This window comes from Archocentrus centrarchus, chromosome 19 (genome assembly GCF_007364275.1).
Source record: "Archocentrus centrarchus isolate MPI-CPG fArcCen1 chromosome 19, fArcCen1, whole genome shotgun sequence".
Taxonomy (NCBI): Eukaryota; Metazoa; Chordata; class Actinopteri; order Cichliformes; family Cichlidae; genus Archocentrus; species Archocentrus centrarchus.
Genome location: NC_044364.1, coordinates 12,738,235 through 12,763,680, shown reverse-complemented (window position 1 = coordinate 12,763,680; position 25,446 = coordinate 12,738,235). Strand labels below are relative to the sequence as shown.

General features: G+C 39.9%; 2 protein-coding genes across 3 annotated transcripts in view; one reads left to right on the top strand and one right to left on the bottom strand.

Annotated features, from left to right (window-relative positions):
* The first annotated feature begins 12 nt into the window (after window positions 1-12).
* On the top strand, window positions 13-2,989 carry LOC115798313 (endoplasmic reticulum protein SC65-like). Its single transcript, XM_030755124.1, has 7 exons — window positions 13-474; window positions 1,043-1,192; window positions 1,795-1,966; window positions 2,116-2,244; window positions 2,337-2,482; window positions 2,577-2,660; window positions 2,824-2,989. Exons 1-7 carry the CDS (start codon window positions 13-15, stop codon window positions 2,968-2,970), a joined length of 1,290 nt encoding a protein of 429 aa, XP_030610984.1. The 3' UTR covers window positions 2,971-2,989.
* A 2,768-nt stretch (window positions 2,990-5,757) lies between these two features.
* adam11 (ADAM metallopeptidase domain 11) overlaps window positions 5,758-25,446 on the bottom strand; it is a 32,764-nt gene continuing 13,075 nt past the window's right edge. Inside the window, exons 5-27 of one of the 2 annotated variants that reach the window (XM_030755009.1) lie at window positions 23,272-23,354; window positions 21,997-22,054; window positions 20,002-20,065; window positions 19,134-19,273; window positions 17,962-18,036; window positions 17,761-17,832; window positions 14,744-14,910; window positions 14,584-14,668; window positions 14,384-14,474; window positions 13,351-13,402; window positions 13,035-13,134; window positions 12,784-12,855; window positions 12,547-12,639; window positions 10,677-10,757; window positions 10,526-10,576; window positions 10,363-10,426; window positions 10,053-10,158; window positions 9,837-9,956; window positions 9,549-9,717; window positions 9,306-9,420; window positions 7,857-7,947; window positions 6,640-6,657; window positions 5,758-5,873 (exon numbers count right to left, since the gene is read on the bottom strand). In XM_030755009.1, the coding sequence (XP_030610869.1) occupies window positions 5,858-5,873; window positions 6,640-6,657; window positions 7,857-7,947; window positions 9,306-9,420; window positions 9,549-9,717; window positions 9,837-9,956; window positions 10,053-10,158; window positions 10,363-10,426; window positions 10,526-10,576; window positions 10,677-10,757; window positions 12,547-12,639; window positions 12,784-12,855; window positions 13,035-13,134; window positions 13,351-13,402; window positions 14,384-14,474; window positions 14,584-14,668; window positions 14,744-14,910; window positions 17,761-17,832; window positions 17,962-18,036; window positions 19,134-19,273; window positions 20,002-20,065; window positions 21,997-22,054; window positions 23,272-23,354 (1,983 nt within the window). In that variant the 3' untranslated portion in view covers window positions 5,758-5,857. Of the gene's footprint in view, window positions 5,874-6,620; window positions 6,658-7,856; window positions 7,948-9,305; window positions 9,421-9,548; window positions 9,718-9,836; window positions 9,957-10,052; window positions 10,159-10,362; window positions 10,427-10,525; window positions 10,577-10,676; window positions 10,758-12,546; window positions 12,640-12,783; window positions 12,856-13,034; window positions 13,135-13,350; window positions 13,403-14,383; window positions 14,475-14,583; window positions 14,669-14,743; window positions 14,911-17,760; window positions 17,833-17,961; window positions 18,037-19,133; window positions 19,274-20,001; window positions 20,066-21,996; window positions 22,055-23,271; window positions 23,355-25,446 lie in introns of those variants that run through there. The other variant, XM_030755008.1, reaches the window with a different exon arrangement.

The window sequence follows — 25,446 nt, the reverse complement described above, 5'->3', positions numbered from 1 at the left end:
ATGTGGTATATAATGGCGACATTACGCGTAAAAGGAGACTCGCTGGTAACACTACTTTTTGCGACCTTTGTTTTTATGACAGACGCACAATATGAAAACTATAAGTTCAGGAATTTTCCTAAAGAGGATCTCGTGCCCCTCACCGCTGCATATGGAAAAGCGCTGGATTATTACGCAGCGGAAAACTGGACTGAATCCATCCAGTACTTGGAATTAAGTCTGCGTTTGCACCGGCTTCTTAAAGACAGCGCGAGACACTGCGTGAGACATTGCAAGACAAGCAAGCATGATGAGGAGTCTTTTGCTGGAGACCCGGATCTCCGCATCAGCTGGCACGTCATGATGAGGGCGACCTGTCAGAAGAAGTGCAGGACGCTTTTCCCCGCGCTGCAGCTGCCTCCTCCCAGCTTAGAGATCCTGGAGGATTTCAACAGAAGATATCCCTACAGATACCTGCACTTTGCTCACTCAAAGGTTGGACATAACCTCCAGTAAACACAGCACAGCTACGTTTCCTAAAAGGTGTTTGTAATGTGTTGAACTACTTTGGTTTTAAAGTTAAATAAATTTGAACAGAACAGGCTTGTTTGCATGAAGACATATGCACACTAAGGACAAAATAAAGCAAAAATAACAGGATGATATCACTTGACCTTTGGAGGTGCAATAGAGCACAACAGCAATTTTATGTATTGAGTAGGAGAACAGTAACAGAGGGAATTCGGCCACATGAGGTTTTGATTAAGAGACCTTTAAACGGAGGCCTGTCAGTCATGTTTTCTTGGACCTGGTGTAAAAGCAAACAATTATTAGTATTTTTGTAATAGAATTTTTGAAAAACTACCTCTAGTAATTTCACTCTCCTGACTTTCAAGAGTCATCACTGCACTGTAGAAGTCACAGCTTTTTATTAATGTCAAAACTAATCTAAACATTTGGGCAAGATAGTGAAGCTCCAGCAGTGTCTTTGGTTTTTGTGACAGAAGAAACCAAAGACCTCCGTGTGCTATTTCCTAACAGCCAAATTAATTTGTGTGCACAGCTGAATGACCTGCAAAGAGCAGTCCCATGTGCCCACACCTTCCTCCAGAGGAACCCTGATGACCAGGAAATGCAGCAGCTGATGGAAGAGTACAAGAGCCAGTATGACCTGAGCGGCTACCTCATCGACTACGAAGAACGACCCTATGAGGTGAGAAGAGCTCAGCCATTGTCATTGCCTGTGCAGTCTGACTTTTAATTTCATGAATTAAAAACAAAACAAAAAAATCCAGTATTTATTGTGACATGTGTAAAAGTGTAAAAAGCTGATCCAAACTCCACATGGAAAGAGAAATAGAAATGTAAGCCAAAGGTTTTGCAGTGGCTCCCACAGAGATGCCTAACCTAAACATAAAATCTTAAACATGCTCGACCTCACAAGTTGAAGTTATCTGTAGGGATGAGTGGGTGAAAAACTCTTAATCGAGAAAACAAAAGCTTGTATAAATTTACCTGCACTTATGCATTTGTAGGGCTTACCCATGCGAGTCACAAAACAATAACATACTGAAGTGAGACTAAACTACTTGCTGTGCAAGAAGCCCACAATTTAAATATTTATGTGTACAAGTCTGACTTCTAAGTTTGTAGTTTTCCAGGAATTAGACTGACAGAGTTTGTAAAGCGATAATTCCAAAATACTTTATATTTATTTCAGTCCACAGCATGGGTGTTATAGAGTGAACATAACTCTTTATTCGGACTGAAGATTGTTAAGATTTGCCAACGACTGATTTCTAATTTCCTGCCCAGAGCTCCTTTCTAAGAGGAGTGAAACTCGTGGGTTCGGGTGACTACAGTAGTGGTGTTCAAAAGCTGGAGGAGGCGTTGTGGATCTACTTGCAGGAGTATGACCTCTGTCAGGCCGAATGTGAAGGGGTCACTCAACTTTCACCAGACGGGGACTTCTATGCAGTCATAGCAGGTTAGTGTTAATAATGTCCAGATCATCACTAATGAGCATCTAAAAGACACCAATATCATTGTTAATCTTTGTTAGCATTTCTTCTGTTGATTTCTCTATCTGCACATTCCTGGTTTCATCTCATCTGAATTTTCTCTGCTTTTCAACAGATGCCTACACAGATGCATTAAGGTGCAAGCTGAAGTGTGACGAAAACCTGACACCGAATATCGGGGGTTATTTTGTAGAAAAATTTGTGCCCACTATTTACCATTACCTACAGTATGCCTATTATAAGCGTAGGTTCGGTGTCAGCTCAGTGCTCCATCACAGATTCTGAATGAGATTCTTTATCAGCACTTTGAGTGTCTGTGGTCTGTTTTCTGAGCAGTGAACGATGGTCGCAGTGCCCTGCCCTGTGCGTACAGCTACTTCCTGTTTGAGCCTGAGGACCCAGTCATGAAGCAGAACCTGCTGTATTATAAAGCCTACAGTCAACAGTGGGGGCTTCAGTTCAACCACTTTACCCCCAGGACAGTAAGATGAAATCTCTGTCTTTATTTGAATGTAAAAGGAAAACGATGCATCAATTTCATCTTCTAAAAGTTATATAACAACTTGTTTTAAACAGGAGGCTTTCAAACACTACAACCAGACAATCACACAAAAGAAGATGCTGGCATTTGCAGAAACATACTTAGACTTGGCTGGTGAGGTGAGATTTATGGGAAAACAGACTGTATGCACATTCTTATTGATTTCAACTGTGCCATATTATCTAATATAATCAGTGTGACATTTATTGAATGTTTAAGGAAAAGTGTTATGGCTCCTTTTAACACTTGGTGCTGTAATTGTGATCTGGATTGTTCTTCCAGGACTTTCTAGGACCAGAGGAGGCTGCACGCTTGGCCCCAGAGTCTCCTGATGCTGAGTTCGAGGGTATGGGAGATTACGAGGAGTCCATTTATGCTAACTGGAAACAAATGAAGGGCAAAGGGGATGCCGGAGAGTCAGACATCTGAAGAGTGCCGAGTGTGAGGATTTACCTAACAGTAGAGCTGAACATGTCTGTGTCAGTGATGTCAGTAAACTTTAATGAATAAATTCAGAATCTATTCTCATTTATTCTCAATCCATTAGTGAACCAAAAAAAGTCAGTTACAGTCATTTGTTTTCTCCAAACAGGACTAATTTATATACATGATTGTGTTGCTGACTTTTGCGAACATCATTTCTTTTTTTGGCTTGTTTTTTTTTTTTCACTGAAAATGAGCAAAAGCCTGTTACAGGAGGAGAGGGAGTAACATGACAGGAGCTTTCATCGACTGTGTAAATGCAATTATTAAAAAATTAATTAAATTAAAAAATTAATATTCAAAATATTTAACTGCTATTATTTAACTTGACATAAACAACATGAAAGGATAGATCCATCCTGCCTTGTCACATTGGTTCAGGCTGGTGGTGGTGTAATGTAGGTGATATTTTCTTGGCACACTTTGGCCCCTTACTACCAACTGAGCATCATTTTGTTGACCATGTCCATCCCTTTATGACCACACCAGACCTCAGTCCAGTAGACCACCACTGAGATGTGGTGGAACTGAAGATTTGCAACATGCATGTGCAGCCAAAAAATCTGCAGGAACTATGAAGGAGCCCCAACACCAACTTTAAGCAAATATTTAGATATATTTACAAATGAGCAAAATACCTTCAAGCCAGATTCAACAAATCTTCCCAGGTTAAGCACAGCTGATACTCATCTCTAATAAAGTATCACAGCATAATATTATGCAAGTCAGTAACATTGTATTAAAATAGTTTTTAAAACTGACCAGAATATTATTCTGCGTAACAATCAGAAACAAAAATTTTTATTTATATCTGAGTTTTATACCAACAGACAATCGTCCAAGAGAGTCACTCGTGTTCAGGTATGTTTTATTTTTGGATTTTAATACACAGTAATACGAGTATTTACACTGAAAGTCTGTACTGATTACCTAAAACTAGACAGTGTTGGCTTTTAATAGTAAGTGGTGCCAAAATCTTTTTAACGAGTCAAACTACAGTGTGTGATCACAATTACAGTAAACATGTGACCTGAGCTTCCAGCCAAGTCTGTCCTTGAGAGTCTTTCATGTTTCTACAGTGTGTACACAGGAAAGAGACCAGCTGTGATTAAAGAGATACAGTAACACTTTAAATTAAGCTAGCGGTGACAAAAATTGAGCCTGTGCAACCTCACATACTGTTAAAAGTGTAAATAAAATCACAGCCTTTTTCTCATCTACAAAACAGAGTTATTTTCAGGAGGCAGAACCGTTCAGTAGAGATCCTTGTGTGATAGACTTCAACTCATTTTAAATACTCCTGTAGGTTGGCTGGCAGTGTAACTTGGATTATTTCTTCTGGCACCTGTGCCAGCAACTAGGTCAGTATTGTTATTGGTAAGATACAGCTTCGTGTAACAATCACAGGAGTATAAGCCTCTAAACCTGATTAACACTCTCTGGTGTCCAGAGAGGGATAAATGGAGAATACGATGCACATAAAAGCTGCATTTTTGAAAACACTGGTAAATCATATTTCTGATATTCTGTTTTTAAAGCACTTATATACTGCCTATTATGTGGATCTGTTCAGTCAGAAGTATATAACATGTAACCATTTAGAGATAACACATGTTTGAAATATCTTTTTGCTATTTCAGCAAATCCACAGAAGCCAAATTATAATTTATGTACATTTGAGGATTTCAGGGTGACCCTGTGAGAAATCTGTGTTATCCTGTCATCATTTTCCAGCTTGAAAAATCTCTTACAGGCATGTATAAAAATACACAGCTGTAGCCCAAGTGTTTGGGTGCGTAGCCAGCGAGATTTCTGAACACTCAGAGAATCTCGGATTTCCCTAAAAAGAGAAGATTTGCATCTTCTCGCTGATTAAATCATCCAAAACAAGCAATTTCAGGCAGGAAGAGTCTTCACGCTTCAGACTTGTGCTTCCATTCAGAGCGGCAGTGAGTCACTGCTGTCTAAATGAATCAATACATTATATACAACAGCACCCATGTTCAGCATACATGTATGCATACAGTATAGTTTCTATATGGATTACATTATCATACAGCAGGATGAAACATTCAGTGCATACGTGTGCAACCGTCCATCCAGCTTGGCCGGAGCATAGAAATGCAATAATAATAAATAATAAATGCAGGTTGGAACTACACATTCATACATGAACAATTTTTATGTAGAAGCATTGATTTTGAATTAGGAAAGGCAGCGTAAGAGGAGAAGTTATGGCTATTACTGTGGAATGTAAAGGTCTACCAAACAAAACCCTCATCTAGAGAGACAAAATATCAGCATTCAGTATTTGTTGATATTTTTACACTTCTATTCCAGTTAAAGTCACACTACTGAGAGGAGGTGGTTGTGCTCTCCGTGAGGTTGAATATATTAACTGTGCACTAATAGAAGGCTTCATTAAACAAGTTAAGACTAGGAGAGGTGCATGGCCTACTTCCATGAAATCACTTAAAGGGGTGAAGCACAATAACAGTCAATACAGCAGAAGATCTGCTGTGACCTGTCAAAGGGAAAAGGAAGAAGCTTCTGTGTGTGTCTTGGACAACAAGAAACAAGATGCGGCAAAACGAAACAGGAAGCGACGGCAGCAACAGCAACTCAGACATCTATGACCAGACTTTATGGTCTGTAGGAGTGCCCTCGGGGCTTCCGTACTCCCGATTTATTTTTCCAGATGGCATAAGTACCAACATAGTCAGAAGGAAACAGGAAAAATCTGAGGGCTTGCAAGTGGAAGACATCTTTGTTTAGTCTCCTCAGAGTGGGCTGCACACAGTGTAAGGAACATAGGAGGGCAGACATTTATGACTCAAACTCCCTTAGATCTGGAAAGAAAAGAGGAACGAGGTGGAGAAAAAAAGGAGAAGGGAAGGAATATAAAGAGGTGGAGGAAAGAAGATAAAGATTGAGTCAGACAAGTTGATTCAAAACTTAAAAGCCAAAGACAAACCTTTCAAATATCAATACTGTAAGATGCAGAGGCAGAAACTGAGGAGATGGAATCACCAAATGTTTATTGGTGCTTGAAAAACAGCTTTCATGACTAATTTAAAACAGTTGCCAATTCATTTTCTGTCGACTAATCACTAAATCAGAATATTAAATATAATATTAAAATAATTAAAAAAGAAAACTTAGAAAACTTCACTTTTTATTAATGCAAGGCTTATGAAATTAATACAAATCAACACAGCAGCTACATTCTAGAAATGGCAACCAACTTAGTGAAGCAGCACACGGTACAAATAAAAATAAGCAAACTAGGATATACAGTAAGTAGGAATTAATCATGATATAGTTTGCAGATTTTATGGATGAGTATTCCAACAAACACAGGCTATATAAAGGCTGTAGTATGTGGCATTCCTTTATGCCATTGTCCCTATACAAATACACATTAATAAAAAAAAAAAAAGAGTCATGAATGATGAAAAATAAGATTAAAGAAGCAGGTGACAGATACAAGTGTGAGTCCTTAGAAAAATCAGATGATGCTTACAAAACAGATGGCAATACACTGACATATTTAACAGTGATTTAAGGCTGATGATATCCCAGCGTTGGGATCAGGACTAAAAGGTGGGATTGTACCTTCCTTTCCGTATGTTTCTGGACCAGAAGCAATGCAGGAAAAAGATAAACAGGTACAGCAATATTACCAACTGTTGTTCTGTGTGTTCAAGAAGCAGTGTGATTAAAAAAAAACAAAGACATGCAACGCAGAAAGCAGGCATTTACTTGAAATATCTCACATCTTCATCTTTTGTTATCAACAAACAACTCTACTACCAGAGAACCTGCCGGTGCAGGATCTATTCAGGTAGATACAGGCTACAGTTCTGAGATGAAGGCAAATGATTACAGTTGAAGCTGAGCACAGTACGCAGTTCCCCAGCATACTGCAGGCATGCCACGACAAAGCTAGCATGAGGTGAAACAGAGAGGATAAAGCATACTGCACAAAGAAGACTTGGAGTCAAATCTAACTGTGCACAGTGAACTAGGGAAGACGTGCTTCCTAAAAATGTTTTCTTTCTTTTGGGGATTCTAATATTTTGGAAATCTACATCAGTATGCCAGGGATAACTTCAAAGAGAGCTCCTAAATGCAGCACTGCACTGCTAACATTATTAGTCATTACAGACAAACTATGAAATGCTGGTAATATACCCTGGAACTGGTGGCCTCATGCAGAGAGGAAGAGAGGGCTGCAGAGGTCTGAGGATACCCACTGTACAAACATTTTGATTTGCTGAGATCAGTGTGGCATGAGATTTTATTATTGTTACTTTTTACGAATTTACCTGAGAGAATTGCAACTCCGTTGATTTATCAACTGTTTGTTTTCTTGATTATCTTGATTGATCACTTGTTTGGGCAATTAAATATCAAAAATATGCCCTTAAAGTTCCTGTCCTCATGGTGGAGTCCCCAAATGGCTTGTCCCATCCAACCAACAGTCCCAACACAAATTTTATTATTTTTCCCTCAAATTAAGCATTCACATTTGATGATATCCTAACCATCATTTCATGCCATGGTGGAAGTTTCATCAAAGAGCTTATGCAAAAAAAAAACCTACCTAACTGCTTTCATCCATGCCAAAATCCTCAACACACCTGCTGAGGGCAAACCATCTACTGCATATTCACCAGCTTTAACAAGAAACCCACATGCTCTCTTGTGGTGAGTATGGATCAGATAGCAAGCAGAGGAATGTTCAGCAGTGAGCTACAGGCAGGCATGTGCATTAGCTGACAGAGGAACATGACAGGCACACACAGACGGAGGCATGCCAGAGCTCTTACTTAAATCCCCAACCAGTTCCACCCAGGATTATCGCTGCCAGCAGAATAGCTCCAGCAACCGAACCGATTATGATATTGGTACCACTGGGGCCTGTGGGAGTGAAAGAGTCAGCCAATAAGAGGTGGGACAATGTGTAGAAGTGCTGACAATCAAGAAGGGATATTTTGTGTAGTTACTATGTGTATTTTTCTGTCAGCTGGACTGTAAAGACTCAGAGTGACTGAACACTGTACAGGACTCACTTGAAACCTAAACAGGCCCATACTGTAAGTATTTGGACAATGACACAATTTTTCTCTGTTTGCCTCCTCCTGAAAATGAGGGACTATGTATAAAAATGGCTGTAATTCCCAAACAGTTAATGCAATACTTTTACTAAACCCTCTGAATTAAAGTTGTCCGCATTTCATATCACATCTTGATGGTCTGATTTAAATTCACTGTGGTGATGTACAGAGGTTACAACTGACCAAAAAAACCCCAAAACTCATTTTCCAAATACTTGGCATTGCTGTGTGTGTGTGTGTGTATTTTATATATATATATATATATATATATATATATATATATATATATATATATATATATATATATATATATATATATATATATATATATATATACATACATACATACATACATACATACATACATACACACACAGTGTATCACAAAAGTGAGTACACCCCTCACATTTCTGCACATATTTAAGTATATCTTTTCATGGGACAACACTGACAAAATGACACTTTGACACAATGAAAAGCAGTCTGTGTGCAGCTTATATAACAGTGTAAATGTATTCTTCCCTCAAAATAACTCAATATACAGCCATTAATGTCTAAACCAGCGGCAACAAAAGTGAGTAGACCCCTAAGAGACTACACCCGTAAATGTCCAAATTGAGCACTGCTTGTCATTTCCCCTCCAAAATTTCATGTGACTCATTAGTGTTACTAGGTCTCAGGTGTGCATAGGGAGCAGGTGTGTTCAATTTTGTAGTACAGCTCTCACACTCTTCATACTGGTCACTGAAAGTTCTAACATGGCACCTCATGGCAAAGAACTCTCTGAGGATCTTAAAAGACACAGACTACTTTTCATTGTGTCCAAGTGTCATTTTGTCAGTGTTGTCCCATGAAAAGATATACTTAAATATATGCAGACATGTGAGGGGTGTACTCACATTTGTGATACACTATATATATATAAATAAAAAGATGGGGTGGGGTGTATGGAGGATATTCTCTCTTGTAAAACATTTTAGTTCACCTTGTTCAAAAATGAAATGTTAAAGCCAAAGCTTCTTATTTTACTCCGCTTATTAAAAAAATCTATTAGTCTTCCTGGTTTTGTAGGTGAAATGTGTGGTTTCTAAGGAGTTTCTTTAGGGGCGCTGATGGCACAGTGTTGTCTGATGAAAGGACTAAACTTCTCGGTGTGGTTACCTCTGTACTTCTCTGGGCCATCTGGCGGGGTGGGGGTTGGGATCGGGTCAAACACACTGCAGTCCTTACCGGTATAGTCTGGATCACAGATACACTTCACCTCATTACTGCAATTCTGCAGGACACGGGAAGATCGCAGTCGATGCTTGATCTCATTTACAAACTCCAAAGCTACACAAAAGCCCCACAAAACAAAGGAATGATAAAGTCCTGAAGTGGGACAGATGGTGATCATGGACTCACCCCATGGTGGGAGCAGATACGCAAGGACGAAGATCCTGGGCAGGTGCTGAGGTTGAAGGTGGCGACAGGGAGGCAGCGACGCTCCAAACACATCATGTTTGGCCCACATGGTGTCCCATCTTCCACATAGCCCAGATCCAAACCATCATCCAGCACTGCGTGACCACCCCTGTGGGTCAGAAAGTCACATTAAAATCATACTTACCTAATAATAAAACTCTTCTTGTGTGATTTTTGAGGACCTACCCAAACTCCTCATTTTCTGAGTGCATTTGTCTACTGCCTCACCTGCAGTCCATGTATCTGTTCTGATGGTGGATGGTCAGGCTGGTGACCTTTCCCTGCAGTTCGCCAAATCTCGGTCTGTCTGTCAGATTGGTGCAAAGCAGCAAACCACACAGAACGTCTCTGATGCAGGAAAACAAGAGAAGATGCAGCAATAAAAGCTCAAAACTATCATATATGAAAGTTACTTTGTTGTATGTAAGACTTGTATTCACTCACTGTTTGTTGCACGGTACCCATCCCTGGCCACTGGTGTGTGGACCACAGTTTCCTCTCTCTGTGCCCTCAGAATTCAACTTTTCATAGCAAAATCTGTCAGCTGAGTCTGAGAGGGGAGAAAAAAACCCAAAAAAAAACACAACTCTTGTTCGTCCAAAGCCATTTAATAGAAAGAATAGAAAGAATGTTACAATTAACTTATTAAGAAGATGTGAGGACACACAGAAGATGACCAAAGAAAAGTGTTACCATGCATAGCCATTAGAGGGCAGTTAAAAATCTTGAAATAAAGCTCAATATCTAAACCTACTGAAGCCCCACAGAGTCTTGCACTGGCTATCTCTGGTCTTACAGCGACCTCCATAACAGCGACCCTGGCAGGGAAAAAAAGAGGAATTAAAAATGCAGAGAAGACAAGAGAGAGAAGAATATGTTACTGAATGTAAAAGGAGCAGTGATAAACATAACTTTACCTGGCCATATTCACATGTGTAGCCATCCAGTTTGTGGACATTATGGGGACACTGCAAGATAAAGAACATCATCCGTCTATTTAGAGTCGCTGTGGGTATCAGACCTGAGTCTTTGAAGTCATCTGATAAATGTGTCTAGTGCTTTTTTCACCTGACTTGAGTCTCCTGTGCAGGTCTCAGGAATGTCACAGTCATTCACAGCATTCCGGCACATCACCCCTCTCAGCTCATACTGTGACAGCAACAGAGAGTGACACAAAGTGTGAGAGAAGTGTGAAAGAATAGTGCACAGGAAATGAGAGGGACACAATCAATCGGTGATATGGAGAACAGCAACAAAGTATCCACTTAGCTCCTCAAATCTAAAGCTGGTCTACAACTGAGCTCTGTTATTGTTAGTAATTATACTTCTCCTCACAGAGGTCGAGCTCCATTTAAATTTTTAATTTTGCTTAAATTAGGGAGCAAATAAAAGCCCTCTGTTAATGAACCAGTCAGCATTTATGTTAATAAGTATGTTTTAAAGCATTCCTTGCTGCACTCCTACCAAGAAATTAAGCACACCATTGTTATATAAGTTTTCATCATTATAGCCTCTCCATTCAGCCTGACATGCTCAGCAACCTTCTCTTCTCAGGTAAAGTATCAGTCCAGGGACCTTGTGGGAGGAAAGGGTTACTATGATGTACTGTAATGCATACACTTTAAAAACACATCAGATCTCAATGGGAAAAAAAATCATGCTGGTAATCTATACTGATATGGACTGGGTAATGTGTTAGGAACAAAAGGATGCCACGTCGTTTGATGAAAATGAAAACGATCAACCTAGAGAGGGCTGATTTCAAAAACCCTCTGAAAATCAAAGTGAAAAATGATGCTGCAAGCTAGTCCATTTTACAGAAATTTCATTGCAGCAACTCAAAATGGTACTCAGTAGTTTGCATGGCTCCCACATGCTTGTATGCATGGCTGACAATGTCACGGCATGCTCCTAATGAGACAACAGACGGTGTCTTGGGAGATCTCCTCCCAGATCTGGACCAGGACATCTCTGAGCTCCTGGACAGACTGAGGTGCAACCTGGTGGTGTCGGATGGATGGAAACATAATGTCCCAGTGGTGTTCTATTGGATTTAGTTCAGGTGAGTATGGAGGCCAGTCAATGGTATCAATTCCTTCATCCTCCAGGAACTGTCTCACCACATGAGGCTGGGCATTATTGCACCAGGAGGAACCCAGCTGACAATGGGTCCAAGGATTTCATCCCAATACCTAACGGTAGTCAGGGTATCGTTGCTTAGCCTGCAGAAGTCTGTGCATCTCTCCATGTGTATGCCTTCCCAGACCATCACTGACCCACCACCAAACCAGTCATGCTGAACGATGTTACAGGCACATAACGTTTTCCACAGGTTCTCCAGACCCTTTCAAGTCTGCCACATGTGCTCAGAGTGAACCTGTTCTCATCTGTGAAAAGCACTGGTCACCAGCGTTGGACCTGCCAATTCTAGTATTTTATTGCATATACCAATCAGTCTCCACGGTGTTGGGCAGTGATTACAGGGCCCACTAGAGGCTCTCGGGCCCTTAGGCCACCCTCATGAAATCTGTTTCTGATTGTTTGGTCAGATACACTCACACTAGTGGCCTGTTGGAGATCATTTCGTAGGCCTCTGGCAGTGCTCATCCTGTTCCTACTTGCACAAAGGAGCAGACACTGATCCTGCTGATGGGTTAAGGACCTTCTATGGCCCTGTCCAGCTCTCCTAGAGTTACTGCCTGTCTCCTGGAATTTCCTCCACGTTTATGAGACTGTGCTGGGCGACACAGCAAATTTTCTGTCAATGGCACGGATTGATGTGCCATCCTGGAGGAGTTGGACTACCTGTGCAACTTCTATAAGGTCCAGGTATGGCCTCATGCTACCAGTAGTGACAACTAACCTTGCCAAATGCAAAATTAGTGAAAAATGAAAGTCACAAAAGATGATGAGGGAAAAAATGCCAGTGGCAGCTTACCTTACAGTCCCTGCAGCAGAGCCCATTGCTACACATGGCATTGTGGGTAAGAGTGCACTTCTTGCAGCAGTTGGCCCCACTCTGAGCACACTCCTGCAGGCCAGAGAGGGTTTTCCTTTAGGTCCTGACATCCCAAACTCATAAATAACTACAGGTGCAATCTAACACAGTATAAAGACAAAGCTGGATTAACCATTGTTGAATGACTGATGTTTGTATTTGTTTGTTTGTGCTCACCACCAGTGATCCACAGTCGCATTCCTCTCCAAGCTCCACATAACCATTGCCACACTCTGAAGGGTCTAAGAGCTACAGGAAAAAACACATGTATTGTGTTTAAAAAAAAAGACATAAAAACAAATTAAAGACATTTCTAGATGGCACACTGTGAATCCGCTCAGTGAGAGTTTATGCTACATTTCTGTCCCCATACAAATGATTAATCCTGACCTGAAGAGCCTTTTTGATAGTAACTGACTGTCTCTCACCTTTGTGGGCTTGTTGAAGAGGCAGCTGCCCCCTCCTTGCTGGAGGAAACGCAGATACTCATCTATACTGCAGCGAGAGAACTTCCTTGGCAGGTAGTAGCTGATTGATACAGGGGGAAAAAAAAGAAAAGAAAAAAGGAATTTTGCTTTGAACCTTTAACATTTAATATGGTAACCTCTTAAACAAAGCAAGGAAGAAATAGTTTTAAAAATCATAATATATCAATAAATGATGATTAACTGAAACATCTCTTACTAATCAAGACATGTTTTATTTGAAAATTCTAAATGTAAAGAAAGATTAATTTATTGTTACCCTGTATCCTCCATGATACACCCCAGCCACGGATCCGGACACCTGCAGTCACCTGCACAACAGAAAACATGCCTGTGGTCTGAAACTGGAGGAGCACTTGCTAGTCCTGAAACAGTGAAATGATGTGTTTTCTCTATGATAAAAGGTATTAAAATTAGCTCAGTATTAAATAAACAATGTTTATTAGTTTACATTTGGTGAGTTTAGTGAAGCTGTTTAAAATGGAACTCACACCCAGCTCTATATTTTTATTCCAGGACTCTAGTAGCTTTACATGACTCACAGTTCAATATAATCTTAATTTATCTGATACAGGGCCTTGGTGCAGTTCCGTTTATCTGCTGTTTGAAATGAGATGTCTTAGCACTGCTCCTTGACCATGTGACCTTATTAAGGGTTCCCCTTCTCTAGTCCCACATAAAAATTCAAGAGCAGAAAAAAATATTGTCTGAAACTGAGCACTCTGAAACCTGTGCATTTGGCTCATATTGATTACTTGTATAAATGCTGACCTCATTATTTGAAAGGTTTGCTAAATTTAAAATGAACATCCGCTAATGTAACAGTATACACACAGTCCCGTGAAAAAGAAAGTGTTCACAGGACAGGACAACTAAGTACACCCCTATTGCCATCTGTCCGACAGCTAGAACTTGCCTCAAATTGGGTCATGAAACATTGACAAGCACAGCAGGAAATCTGAAACAGAACGGCTGAAAAAGAAAAGAATCAAGGTGCTGCAATGGCCCAAAGTTTAGAGAGCTGTGTGTAAACGAATGCCTGCACACCTCAACGAAGTAAAGCAATGCTGTGGGACAAAAATTCTTCCACAATGATGTGAGAGACTGATTCTATAAGCTACTGAGCTCAGTTTCATGGTGTGTGGTTAATTTTTCATGGGACTGTACAGAGAACAGGGCAAAGCATAGTAGGCTCTACTTAAAGATATAAATATTATAATTCATTATGACAATGAACTGTAATATTTTAACTCTTGTGCAAGGTTTTAGCTAATGTCTACACTGTGTTTTACCAGCAGCTGTTCGCTCCTTATTCCTCAGCATGCCAATGTTCTGGCCAAGACTCTGAGATAATGTGATGGCCATGGGACCCACACTGCCAAACTGAAGAAACACACAAATATTAAGGAAACAAGAACTATATTAAAACTAATAATTGTTCCTACAAATGTAAATATTTAGAAGTTTGAGTAGGCTAACTGTCACAGCTCACCTCATTGATGCCTCCGCCCCGAGTCAGCGAGCAGATGCCCCCAATGTAGGCTGCCTCGCTGCGGCTGCTCATGAACGTCCTCCCGCTGTAGTAAAGACAAGGGGACTGTTAGGAGAGAAGAAGAGTGAGGGGGAGGAGGAGACAGAGAAAATCAACTCACGAGAAGAGATGCACAGCATCAACGCGCTCCTTGATGCTCTCTTTCCTGTACTTCATGAAGTCACGCAGGGTTAGCAAGGGGTCATCGCCGACAGCGACCCTGTTTTCCGATGACCAGGTTTCCATGGCCACCAGGACAATGCGAGTGTTGAGTTGCTCCTTGTAGATCTGGACGCATCACGAAGTGATAATCAGCACATGATTATGCACCAGGTGAGGATGTGCAATCAAATGAGTGAGATCAGGATTTCAGCTGGGGTGTTTGTGTGTGTGTGTGTGTGTTTGTGTGTGTGTGTGTGTGTGTGTGTGTGTGTGGGGGGGGGGGGGGGGGGGGGGGGGGGGGTTCTCTCTTTTTTTTTTTTTAATTAGAAAATAAATTAGACATAAAATCAGACAGACAACCATTCACACTCACATTCACACCTATGGGCCATTTAGAATCACCAATTAACCTAACCCCACTAACGTGTTTGGACTGTGGGAGGAAAACTGGAGTAAACAAACTCCACACAGAAAGGTGGATTTGAACCTATAACCTTCTGCTCTGAGGCAGTGCTAACCACCACACCACCGTGCTTCTGTTATTATTAATTTAATACAATGTCAACAAGTGCAGGAAAACCTTCATGTTTTATACAGAATAAAATGTGCTCATCACAAATTAAATAAATAAATAAATAAAAAATCATAGCATGAATATAAATATCTCTTTTTTTCCTGTTTAGGATACATGTAGTAGTTTATCTTCTGTGAATGGTTGCAACAGCCTCCTCCTGAGTGAAGAGGGTGCTGTGGGATAAGGCTCTGGTCTAGCCTTATTTATACTATATATCCTTATATTTTAAATGGAACACAACAGCTCAATCTCCAGTGTTTTTGCAGGACTGAGTAGAAAGCTGCAACTCAAAACTCACACTGAAGAAACTTCTCCTTTCCAGCTCATAAGCTGTGTACAGTAATAAACATTGTGACTGATCATTAAATCTTGCTTTATTATTTTTAAATAGATTTTAATGCTTTGTTTTGAATTATTTTTATACTTGGTTTTTATTGTGTAATCTGTATTTAATTGATTTTACTTTCTTATAATTGCTATTAACCAAATAATTTGTTTATTTTTATTTCTCACCACTCTGGGCACCATCCGTTGAGCTTGATGTGGTATACATACACCTGAATAATCTGACTTAAATTGTGCAATATTGTGTATAATAGAGACGGTTGTATCTGTCTACTCCAGTGATGGAGAAGCAGAAGGAAGCAACAGCTGGTTGCCACAGAAACCATCACCGTCCCCAGTCAGTGAAGGGTTTCGCATGCTGAGGACAAAAGCATGGAGTGAATTTTTTGCACTTCATTTAGAGGATAATTGTATGCAATCGGCTCCTTTACACAAACCAGTAAAAAAGAAAAAGGTTATATAAACGATGCAAAGGTCTCACGCTGTGGTGCTCTGAGGTTTATGACTGTAAAGCTTCATCGCTTCACTCCGTTCATAATAAACCAAAATAACTCCTCCTCCACTGTAGGTGCTATTTATCTTGGCTAAAATTTAAAGAAGCAACAGTCTTCCTTCTCTTTGATATGCAGTACTGTGCAAAAGTCTTGAGCCCACTCATCATTTCTTTATATTTTGCTACAAAAATGGGAAATAGGTGCAGTGATTTATTGGAATATGTACAAACATACATCAAAATACAGTATATAAGGGAAAAAAAACAGTTTGTACAATTCTAATGAGCTTGAAAGTCATTATTTTGGTATGACCACCTTTATTCTTCAGCACAGCCTGAACTCTTATGCAGCTTGTGTGTCATTTCTTTAAGTAGTCTCCAGGAATAGTTCTCCAGGCTTTTTGAAGCACAATCAAAGCTCTTCTTTGGATGTTGGCTGCCTTTTATTCTCTTCTCTGTTGAGTTGATCCCACGCTGCTTCAATAATGTTGAGGTCCGAGCTCTGAGGAGGCCAATCCATGCCTGATAGTGTTCCATTGTGCGTTTTTCTACCCAAGTATGCTTTTACTGCATTGGCAGAGTGTTCGGGATCATTGTCATGCTGACTGCCAGAACAATCTTAGTACAAGTTGCATTCCCATCACTGGAGACAGGGTCATCAGAAGAGCACAGCATATTATAAACTCCTGCTGTGTATTTTGGACTTTACACTAAACTCCTGTCGTACCATTGCACAATGGACAATGATCAGATAAAAGGACTGGACTGAATATGAGCAAAAAAGCAGCCAATGCCCAAAGAAAAACTTTTAAAGCCTGGTCAACTATTGCTCAAGAGCACAAGAAAGTCTTGGAAAGACTTTTGCACAGTACTGTAATCTGATTTATCTGTGGGTTTTTCAAAAGTATGAGAAGTGTAGTCATTATTATGCATAATAGCTAACAGCAGTGAGTTTTATATTTATGTTCATAATGTTTTGTTATGTCTTAAATTACAATCAGGCTGATGAAACAGCTGACTCAGGATCTAGAAACCAATATAAAGATGGAACAAAACCATCCATGGTTCAAATTATGGGGCTAATTCTAAGTAGGAGGATTCAAGATCAAATACGGTGCATTTATCAGAGTAACAACAGAGAAAAGTGAGAATAAGATTTATGACAGTAAATAAATTCAAAACCATCTGAGAAAAATCTGAAATGACTTTGAAAATGAGCCATAGTAAGATGCTTGTAGGGCTTTGCCAAATACAAAATGGCAGCTGTCCCACTCAGAAATGTCTCATCTGTCAGAAAAGCCTCTGAAATGTGGCAGCTGCCATAAAGAAAACTCAAGAGCCCTGCTCCAACACATTCACTATGACGGGTGCCACGGTTAAAAAAAACGAAAAGAAAAAGTGGCACAAAAAGACCTCAAAAATAAAATGTAATAAATTTAGCTGCATCTATACTCACTATGCCTGTCCTGTTCAGCACTATATGTGACCTTGAAGGTCTAAGCATCGAGAGTTTTGTCTGCTGCACAGTTTTTTTTTGACATTATATATTTTAAAAACTTCTCACCAAATCTGCCATGTTCACCACCGATTTGGAAAAAATCTTCGTCTGAGTGGTTGACCGACGTAGCTGCACAAACTAATAAAAAGAGAAGATAATGTTACTGTCCTTCAACTTTTCTGTGTGATAAAACAATGAGACCCACAGTGACTTATTACACCAACGAGGTAAAAGAGGACACATTGGAGCTGCTGGCTTCACACATACCAGTTCATAATCGTTGACGACCATCAGCTCGATGTACTTGGTCTCAGTCTGGGTGGTGCGTTGGCCTCCCCTCACCTAGAGGGGGCAAAAACAAAATCCACAGAGCCAGGCGTTTGAGCATGCAGTCACTTTAACCTTCACAAAAGACAAACAGACAGACCACTACAACACACACACACACACACACCAAACCAGCAGGTGGAACAATTACTCACACTCCATACGTGCACACACATGCTGATGCTGAGGAGTTTGTCCTTGAGAGGGCAACACAACTTGGAGATCATTCATTCATAAAGCAGATTTTAGTTACTTTGTACCTGAAAAGATCAATTGCAGTTTTGCATGTGATTATTTCAGATGTTTGATAGAAAGGAAAAAATGCCTCTGAAAAATAAATGTACTCAGGCGCCTTTTAATACTCAGAATTCAGCATCTCGAGCCAACAACTGTCATCACATTTTGATTCTAACTAAATTGTATTATGAGCAGTCCAGAGAACATGAGACTGATGTTTCTCAACTGAAGCTAGCTTTATTACAAAGCTTTGAATTCATGGAAGAGCCCACTGATCACAGTAAAATGTGGTTTGCTCTCATTAAGAGCAATTATAGAAGAACGTTTTTTGTTTTTTTTTATTTATAGTACTTTGGATAATGGTGAATGATGAAAAGTCAGGGGGTCAAATTGAGGCAATAAATCATCTTATTAAACTTGTTTTCAAGTCCATCCTGCAGGACGCATGCAGACATTAGCACAGAACATTCACCCTCTGACGGTAAAATTTATGAGGAACCATACAGTCTGCCACCCACTCACAGCAGACTCCCCCTACCTTGTAAAATAGACATCTCTTAAACTTCACACCTTCAGTTTTTCATGTAGTTGGAGTCTAAACTGAGTTCAAATTTAATTCAGACACACTGCATGAAAAAGTGTTATCAAATTCCTATTTTCTAGGGTTCTGTTTTTAATCAGCATTAGCAATGAGTCATATTATCACCAGACGTAATTGTAAAATATTAACTGTGTTTGCATTTCTCCTCTCTGATGTTTCTCTGCTGTTGACCCTCATTGCATTGCTGCTGCCAACAGGATCCTGGCTGGCCATCTGTGTGCTTGGAGGTGTGTGTGCAGAGAAAGAGACTCAAAGACCCTGCATGAAAACTGACTTGTCTTCTTGAGCGTCTAAGACCTTCTGTGAATATGGGCTTCTCTTCTGTAGACCAGTTGTCTCCATCCTGTAGCTCACCATCTCCCTCGTTTTGGCTGCGTGTCTGCCCCTCAGCCTCTGTGCTGTTCATGGAGCATCCTACACACACACACACACACGAGAGAGAGAGAGAGAGAGAGAGAGAGAGAGAAAAGTGGCCAGTCATCATTCCAGTGATGGATGTAACAGTGTATTTTAGTCCAGTGATCTGCAGGAGAAATCAATATCACAGAGCCAGTGGAGGAGAGAGCAGGAAAAGGGGGAAGAGTATAAGGACAAATGGAGAGAGTTAGGGGTGAAGAGGCAGAGAGAAACAGGAATGAGGAGGGAGGGGACTCTGAAGACAAAGGTAAGGGACAAATGGAAGAGGCAGAGAAGGAATGTAGCCAAATGAGACATTTAGGAAGGGCGTGGAGGACAGACGGACAACCTCAGGAGAACTCTGAACGTGAACTGAGTGAAGAAATGCAACCAAACACAGACTTACATTACAGAACATTTGATTGCAGTACATAAATGTCAAGGGCAAAATGTCATCTCCAAACAAGGAATGGCACCAGTCTTTCAGCTTCAGTAACAAACTCCATCCTGCCAGGGTTTCGTCATAATAAGTGTCTGATTTTTAAGTATAAACTTTTAAATGCATCGTTTCTATCCCCACTGGTTACAATTCCATAGGGTAAAAATGTTTTGCATTGCAGTGGATTTTGGGAGCAAATTCTGTGTTACTCAAGTTTATAAATTAGAGGGCAATAAGCCAGTGCAAATATAAAGTATATTTCCAATAATTTATAAAGCTCAGAGAGAAAACTCTTTAGGAGCCTTACCTGGGCAGAGAGGTGGAACGAGGTCAGTGTTGGGCATTCTAAACACAACGTGGTCATTGTGTTCCTGCAGCACGATGGGAAAAACGCAGAGAGAATTAATACATGTCTATGTTTTCTGCAGCTGAAAATGCAATGGGATAAGGTAACAAAAAATAATTTATTCCTGTATTATACTCTACAGATTAAGATTTCACAGAAAGATACATATAATAAATTTATAAAATATAAAAAATGGAGTGGTTTAACATCATATTGACAGAAGACTTTATTTAAAACCACAGTATACTTTACTTTGTTCACTATGCAACAAAACAAAGTGTTACTGAGGGCAGAAAACTGCCTGAATCTTCTTTGCAAAGTCAATTTTGGGCTTAATCATGTCTGCCAAAACAAGAATGAGAATGATCATAGCATATGTATGTACACTGCTCAAAAAAATTAAAGGAACGCTTTGGAAACACATCAGATCGCCTGATCTAAATCCGAGGAGGATGAAGGAATTGGCATGAGTATCAATTCCTACCCCCCCGAACTATCTGCATATTCTTGCCACACGAGGCCGGGCATTGTCGTGCACCAGGAGGAACCCAGGACCCACTGCACCAGCGTAGAGTCTGACAATGGGTCCAAGGATTTCATCCCGTTCTCTAGCTGGAACAGTGGGACCAGTCAGAGAAAGAGAATAATGTACATGTTTCTAAGCTGCATTTTTCACAGTCATTAGATTGGTTCCCAGTCCCTAAATGTGAAAAATAGGAATGAGAAAATCAAACGATGGACAGTTTGGATAAGATTACCAAAAGCACGACCAAGGATAAACTGGAAATACAGAGGGACTTGAATCAGGGTTTATGTCTAGATTCCCTAATCACTTGTTTATCTGGTGTTTAATTTTTTTATGTAAAAAGATAATTCCCAAGTGAACCAGCAGCAGGTAGGGATTCAGGTTAAGCGGAATTCTGACTGTACTAGAATTTGACAGATGTGAAATTGCAGAAAGCATGGATCTTATTGCTGCTAAAGCATTAAAATAATTTAGAAAAACATTTTTAAATCACACAAAACTTAAAGCTCTTCTGTGTGACAAAAAAAAAAAGTGCTGATGCATAATTAATCTCAGGGCTGTCATAATGGCAGTAACACCACTGGACACAGTGGTACACTTGAGCTTGGGATAAATACTTTATGAAAATGACCCATCTGAGATAGAGAGATGAGGAGTGAGGAAGAGAGTGAGGGAGTTTGAAGATGAGCTGAGAGGCTATTGATTCATCTCTCCAGTCTATGTAATTGAGCTGTACTGCGATCACTGTGAGCCTTAATGGAAAAAAAGTCTGAGCCTCTTCCTCTCTAAGCACTTTAATCCCACTTGTGTCAGTCACTCTGTTGAATCTCCATTTGTTTTGAATACAACATCTATTTTAAAATCTGGATATTTTTAGAAATCCAAAACTCTTTTTTTTCTTTTTTTTTTGGTCAAGTTTTCCTTTGCTCACCTGCTTCCATCAGAACATGTGACCCTTTTCAGACACAGGAGAGGTTTCAGTGGTGGCGGATTGTATATCAATTCAATACTTTCCATACAGAAACTCAGAGATAGAGTAACACTGACGGTAAGTATTGTAAGGAAGCGAGTCCTCACAAAGCAGCTACCAAACATGAAAGAGAGACGCAGTTTATAGAGATCTGTTACATGTGGCCTGCTTTAAAAAATTTGTTAAAATATAATTGGTAATTCGATATTTGGATGTAATGGTTAGTTGTTGTCACATTGAGAGACCTAGATTGGTTAAATAAGCCATTTATTAGCAGAAAACCGAATACCAAATCAGGAGGAAACAGCTATTTTGCAATAAAACACAACTCATGACTATTGCAGCATCATTTCGTTTTTGTATTCTGACTTAAAAGCACGTGAACACAACAAAATCATAGGAACGACTTCCTAACTTAGGAAAAGAGAGCCAAAAGCAAATGAATGAGAGGTTCACTCACCTCTCCGCTGCCAAGAGGTTCAATCCCGTAAGAGAAGTTCCCATCACAAAACATCCCCCTAAATCAAACAAAACAAGTACCCCTGTTTGCAGCCGATTTTATTTCTTCTTGTTTACAGTGTGGTTATATGTGGGAAGCTGTGTTCATGTGTAATAAATGCTTCACCACTTCTTCCAAACGTCTTTTCTAAAATGTGTTTATATTTGCAAGTACACTTGAAGGTGGACAGTGAAGAAGGTGGGAAATTTTTTTTATAAACCTATTCAAGTCTTGAGCCCACCCATCATTTCTTTATATTTTATTAGGAAAATGGGAAAGTAAATGCAGTGATTTATTAAAACATGCAAACATACTTAGAAACATAGTATATGGGGAAAAAAACAGTTTGTACCCATTCATAATTCCATCAGTTTTGACAAGTTCCCCAACACCACTTGCTGAAATGCAGCTCCAAACCATGACAGAACCTCCACCGTGTTTTAAAGATGGCTGTAGGGACTCACTGTTGGATCCCTCTCCTGACCTCCTCTGTACATACTGATGACAATTTGAAACAAAAATTCCAAATTTGGATTCATCACTCCATGACCTGTTGCCACTGCTTTTCAGTCCAGTTCTTGTATAATTTTACTTCAACCTTTTCTCCCTGTTTCCTTTCCTTAAGAATGGCTTCTTGACAGCCACCCTTCCAGTGAGACCATTTCTAATAAGGCTTCAGTGACAGAGACAGATACATCCCTCAGGTCCTCTGTCAGGTCTTTGCTGGAATTTGGTATTTTTCATAGATTCAGCTAAAGAAATGGGAACAAACTGTGTGTTTTTGCAACAGCCTGCTAGTAGCAAAGTGCTTAAAAATACAATTTAAAATGGGTTCTTTGCTAAGTTGTCTGTTATGTGTGAACAACACAGGTTCATTCCTAGAATTAGTTGCTCTTTTATTCTTGATAGGTCAAAAACAAAAACAAAAACCGACCACCCAACCAAAAATGCATTCCTCTCAAAATGGCCACGTACAAGGACCAGACTGAAAATTAGTGGAAAAAGTAGTCAATGCCCAAAGATAAACTTTTAAAGCCTGGCGAACTATTCCTCAAGATCAAAGGTAAAAGAAAGACTGGCTCATTGGAAACAAAATATAAAGAAATGAAGCTCAAGACTTTTGCACAGTATTGTATATAGAATGTAGACACCTTTTTTCTTTAAGAGGTTAAATTTTGAACACTTAACACCATTCTTGGTTCCCTGACTGAAATGTAGCCTCAGTGTGGGACTCACTGCAGGCCGTGGCAGGTCGACAAAGCAGCCCAGGAGCCCAGCATCCCTCGCACTCGCCCGTGGTAGTAGCAGTGCTCCCCTCCCTGAAACCAAGCATGAGGTAACAGTAAGACACTGATCTCATCATCATCCATAAACATGTTCATGTCAAATTTCAGAAAGTGAAACCAATACCATCTGGGAAGCCCTCAATGTTACTGATCTTTTGTCCCATATATACACATGAGACAGGTATTTTCTGTCAGCATGAGACCTACGGTCAACCATGAGGGTCGTCTGAAGCAGATCAGTGACTACTGTACGACTTAGTGTCTGGGAAAACCTACACCTGCTCTGGCTACAGCTGAGCAGAGTTTCAGCAAGGAAAGGCAGTGTTCATAACTGAGTGAGTATGTATTTAAATGGAATTAAAATGCAGGCAGGACAGCGACCCAACCACACGGAATCCAATTCAATGTAAATGACTTTACATAAAAACAATGGGAGCCTAATTTTCATTCATATTACACAACCAGAACGTCAGCAAGTATTATTATAATTATTGTAATGTGTGAAGTACAGAAAGAAACTGTTTTGTTGTCATTTGGTGGCACAAACCAATTAGAATTAGAATTACTCAGAAGTCATGAAGACTTGCAAAACAGTCATATCCAAGACAAGACAAGTTAATCTTGGTGACCACCAAATGATGACGTGTTTCAATTCAGGAGTATTATAACTTCACACTTCGCTAACAGTAAATGGACTGATACTCATTTAGCATCTTTTGACTCAGTTTGAGCACTCAAAGCACTTTGTCTTATAAGTCTTATTCACCCAAGCACACACACATTCATAAGGCGCTTTTGTGCTTGCCTAAGCACTATACCTAGCACTCACATGCACACTCACTCTCTGATGGATGCATTGGGGGCAACTCGGGGTTCTGTATCTTGCCCCAGGATACTTCAGCACACAAACCGAAGGAGGCAGGGATCAATCCACCGACATTCTGATTGTTAGACAACCTGCTGTAACACCTGAGTCACAGCTGCCCTCAATATTGAAGTGAAGTAAATATTGTTAAGTAAATCAGGTGTGGGAGTTTGGTGAAATTTTAAGTCGTATTAATAAAGGTTATGCTGTAAAAACATGCCTTCATGAGTGATGATTTAAGTTTTAATTTGACTGTGTGCCATTATACCAGTTATTAAATGGGACCTTAACAACAAGCGATTTTTTTTTTTTTTTGGCTCTGTATAATGTCAGTGCTTGCAGATGTCCTGGACGTGATCACAATCACAAATATGAATGCTTTCAGGGGTGCAGTGATTTTTTTTTTTTTTACTGCTAATTCTGAATTGACCCTAAAACTCATAACAACCTGTTTCCATGGTAAATAATGCAAATATTATTTGATAAACTGAAGAAACTCATTTCAGTAATTTCTTAAAGCACTTTCAGAAAGTTAGGGACTTGCAAGAGAAAGAAGGGGGGAAAAGGTTATATTAACATAGCAGAAGCAAAGATATCCTGACTTTCAGTCACTGGATCCTACATATTCAAACATGCAACTTTAAAGTGTTTCTCCAGACAGTCTCTGCCTGGTAAATGTGTACATCTTTAAAATTTCATTCCCCCCAGTGTGCAGTGTGTAATGTATAGCCCATCTATCAGTCAGCTGACACCACATATCTAGTAAATCCCTACAAAAAGCTACAGAGAGAAGCTACAGAGAGAAACCAATATAAAACAGGCTTTAAAGGCTGATGAATTGTTTGCATGCCTCTTTATTAAAGGATAAAATAAGCTCTGATAATGAGTGATAGTCTCAATTGATAATCAGTTTGGCAGTACCAGTGGAAGGTGCAACCTGTATACCTCACTTCCTGATTATTCATAATCCCCTAAAAGCCTCCGTCTGGATGATCATGTTTTGAATGTAGTGTCCCTACACTGCCTCTCACAGTACCGGAACGATCAGATTACGACAATCTGAGAGGAGACCAGCCACTGTCAGTCAAGCAGCATGTGCATGTTTTTAAGTGTGTGAGCGAACAAAAGTTGTTGAAGGAACAAAGGATTACACCCCAAAGATTGTTTTTAAAATCATGAATGCTTTAAAAGAAACAGTGTAAATTAAAGTGTCCTGTTTGCAGATACTTGGAAGAGTGTGTGTGTGTGTGTGTGTGTGTG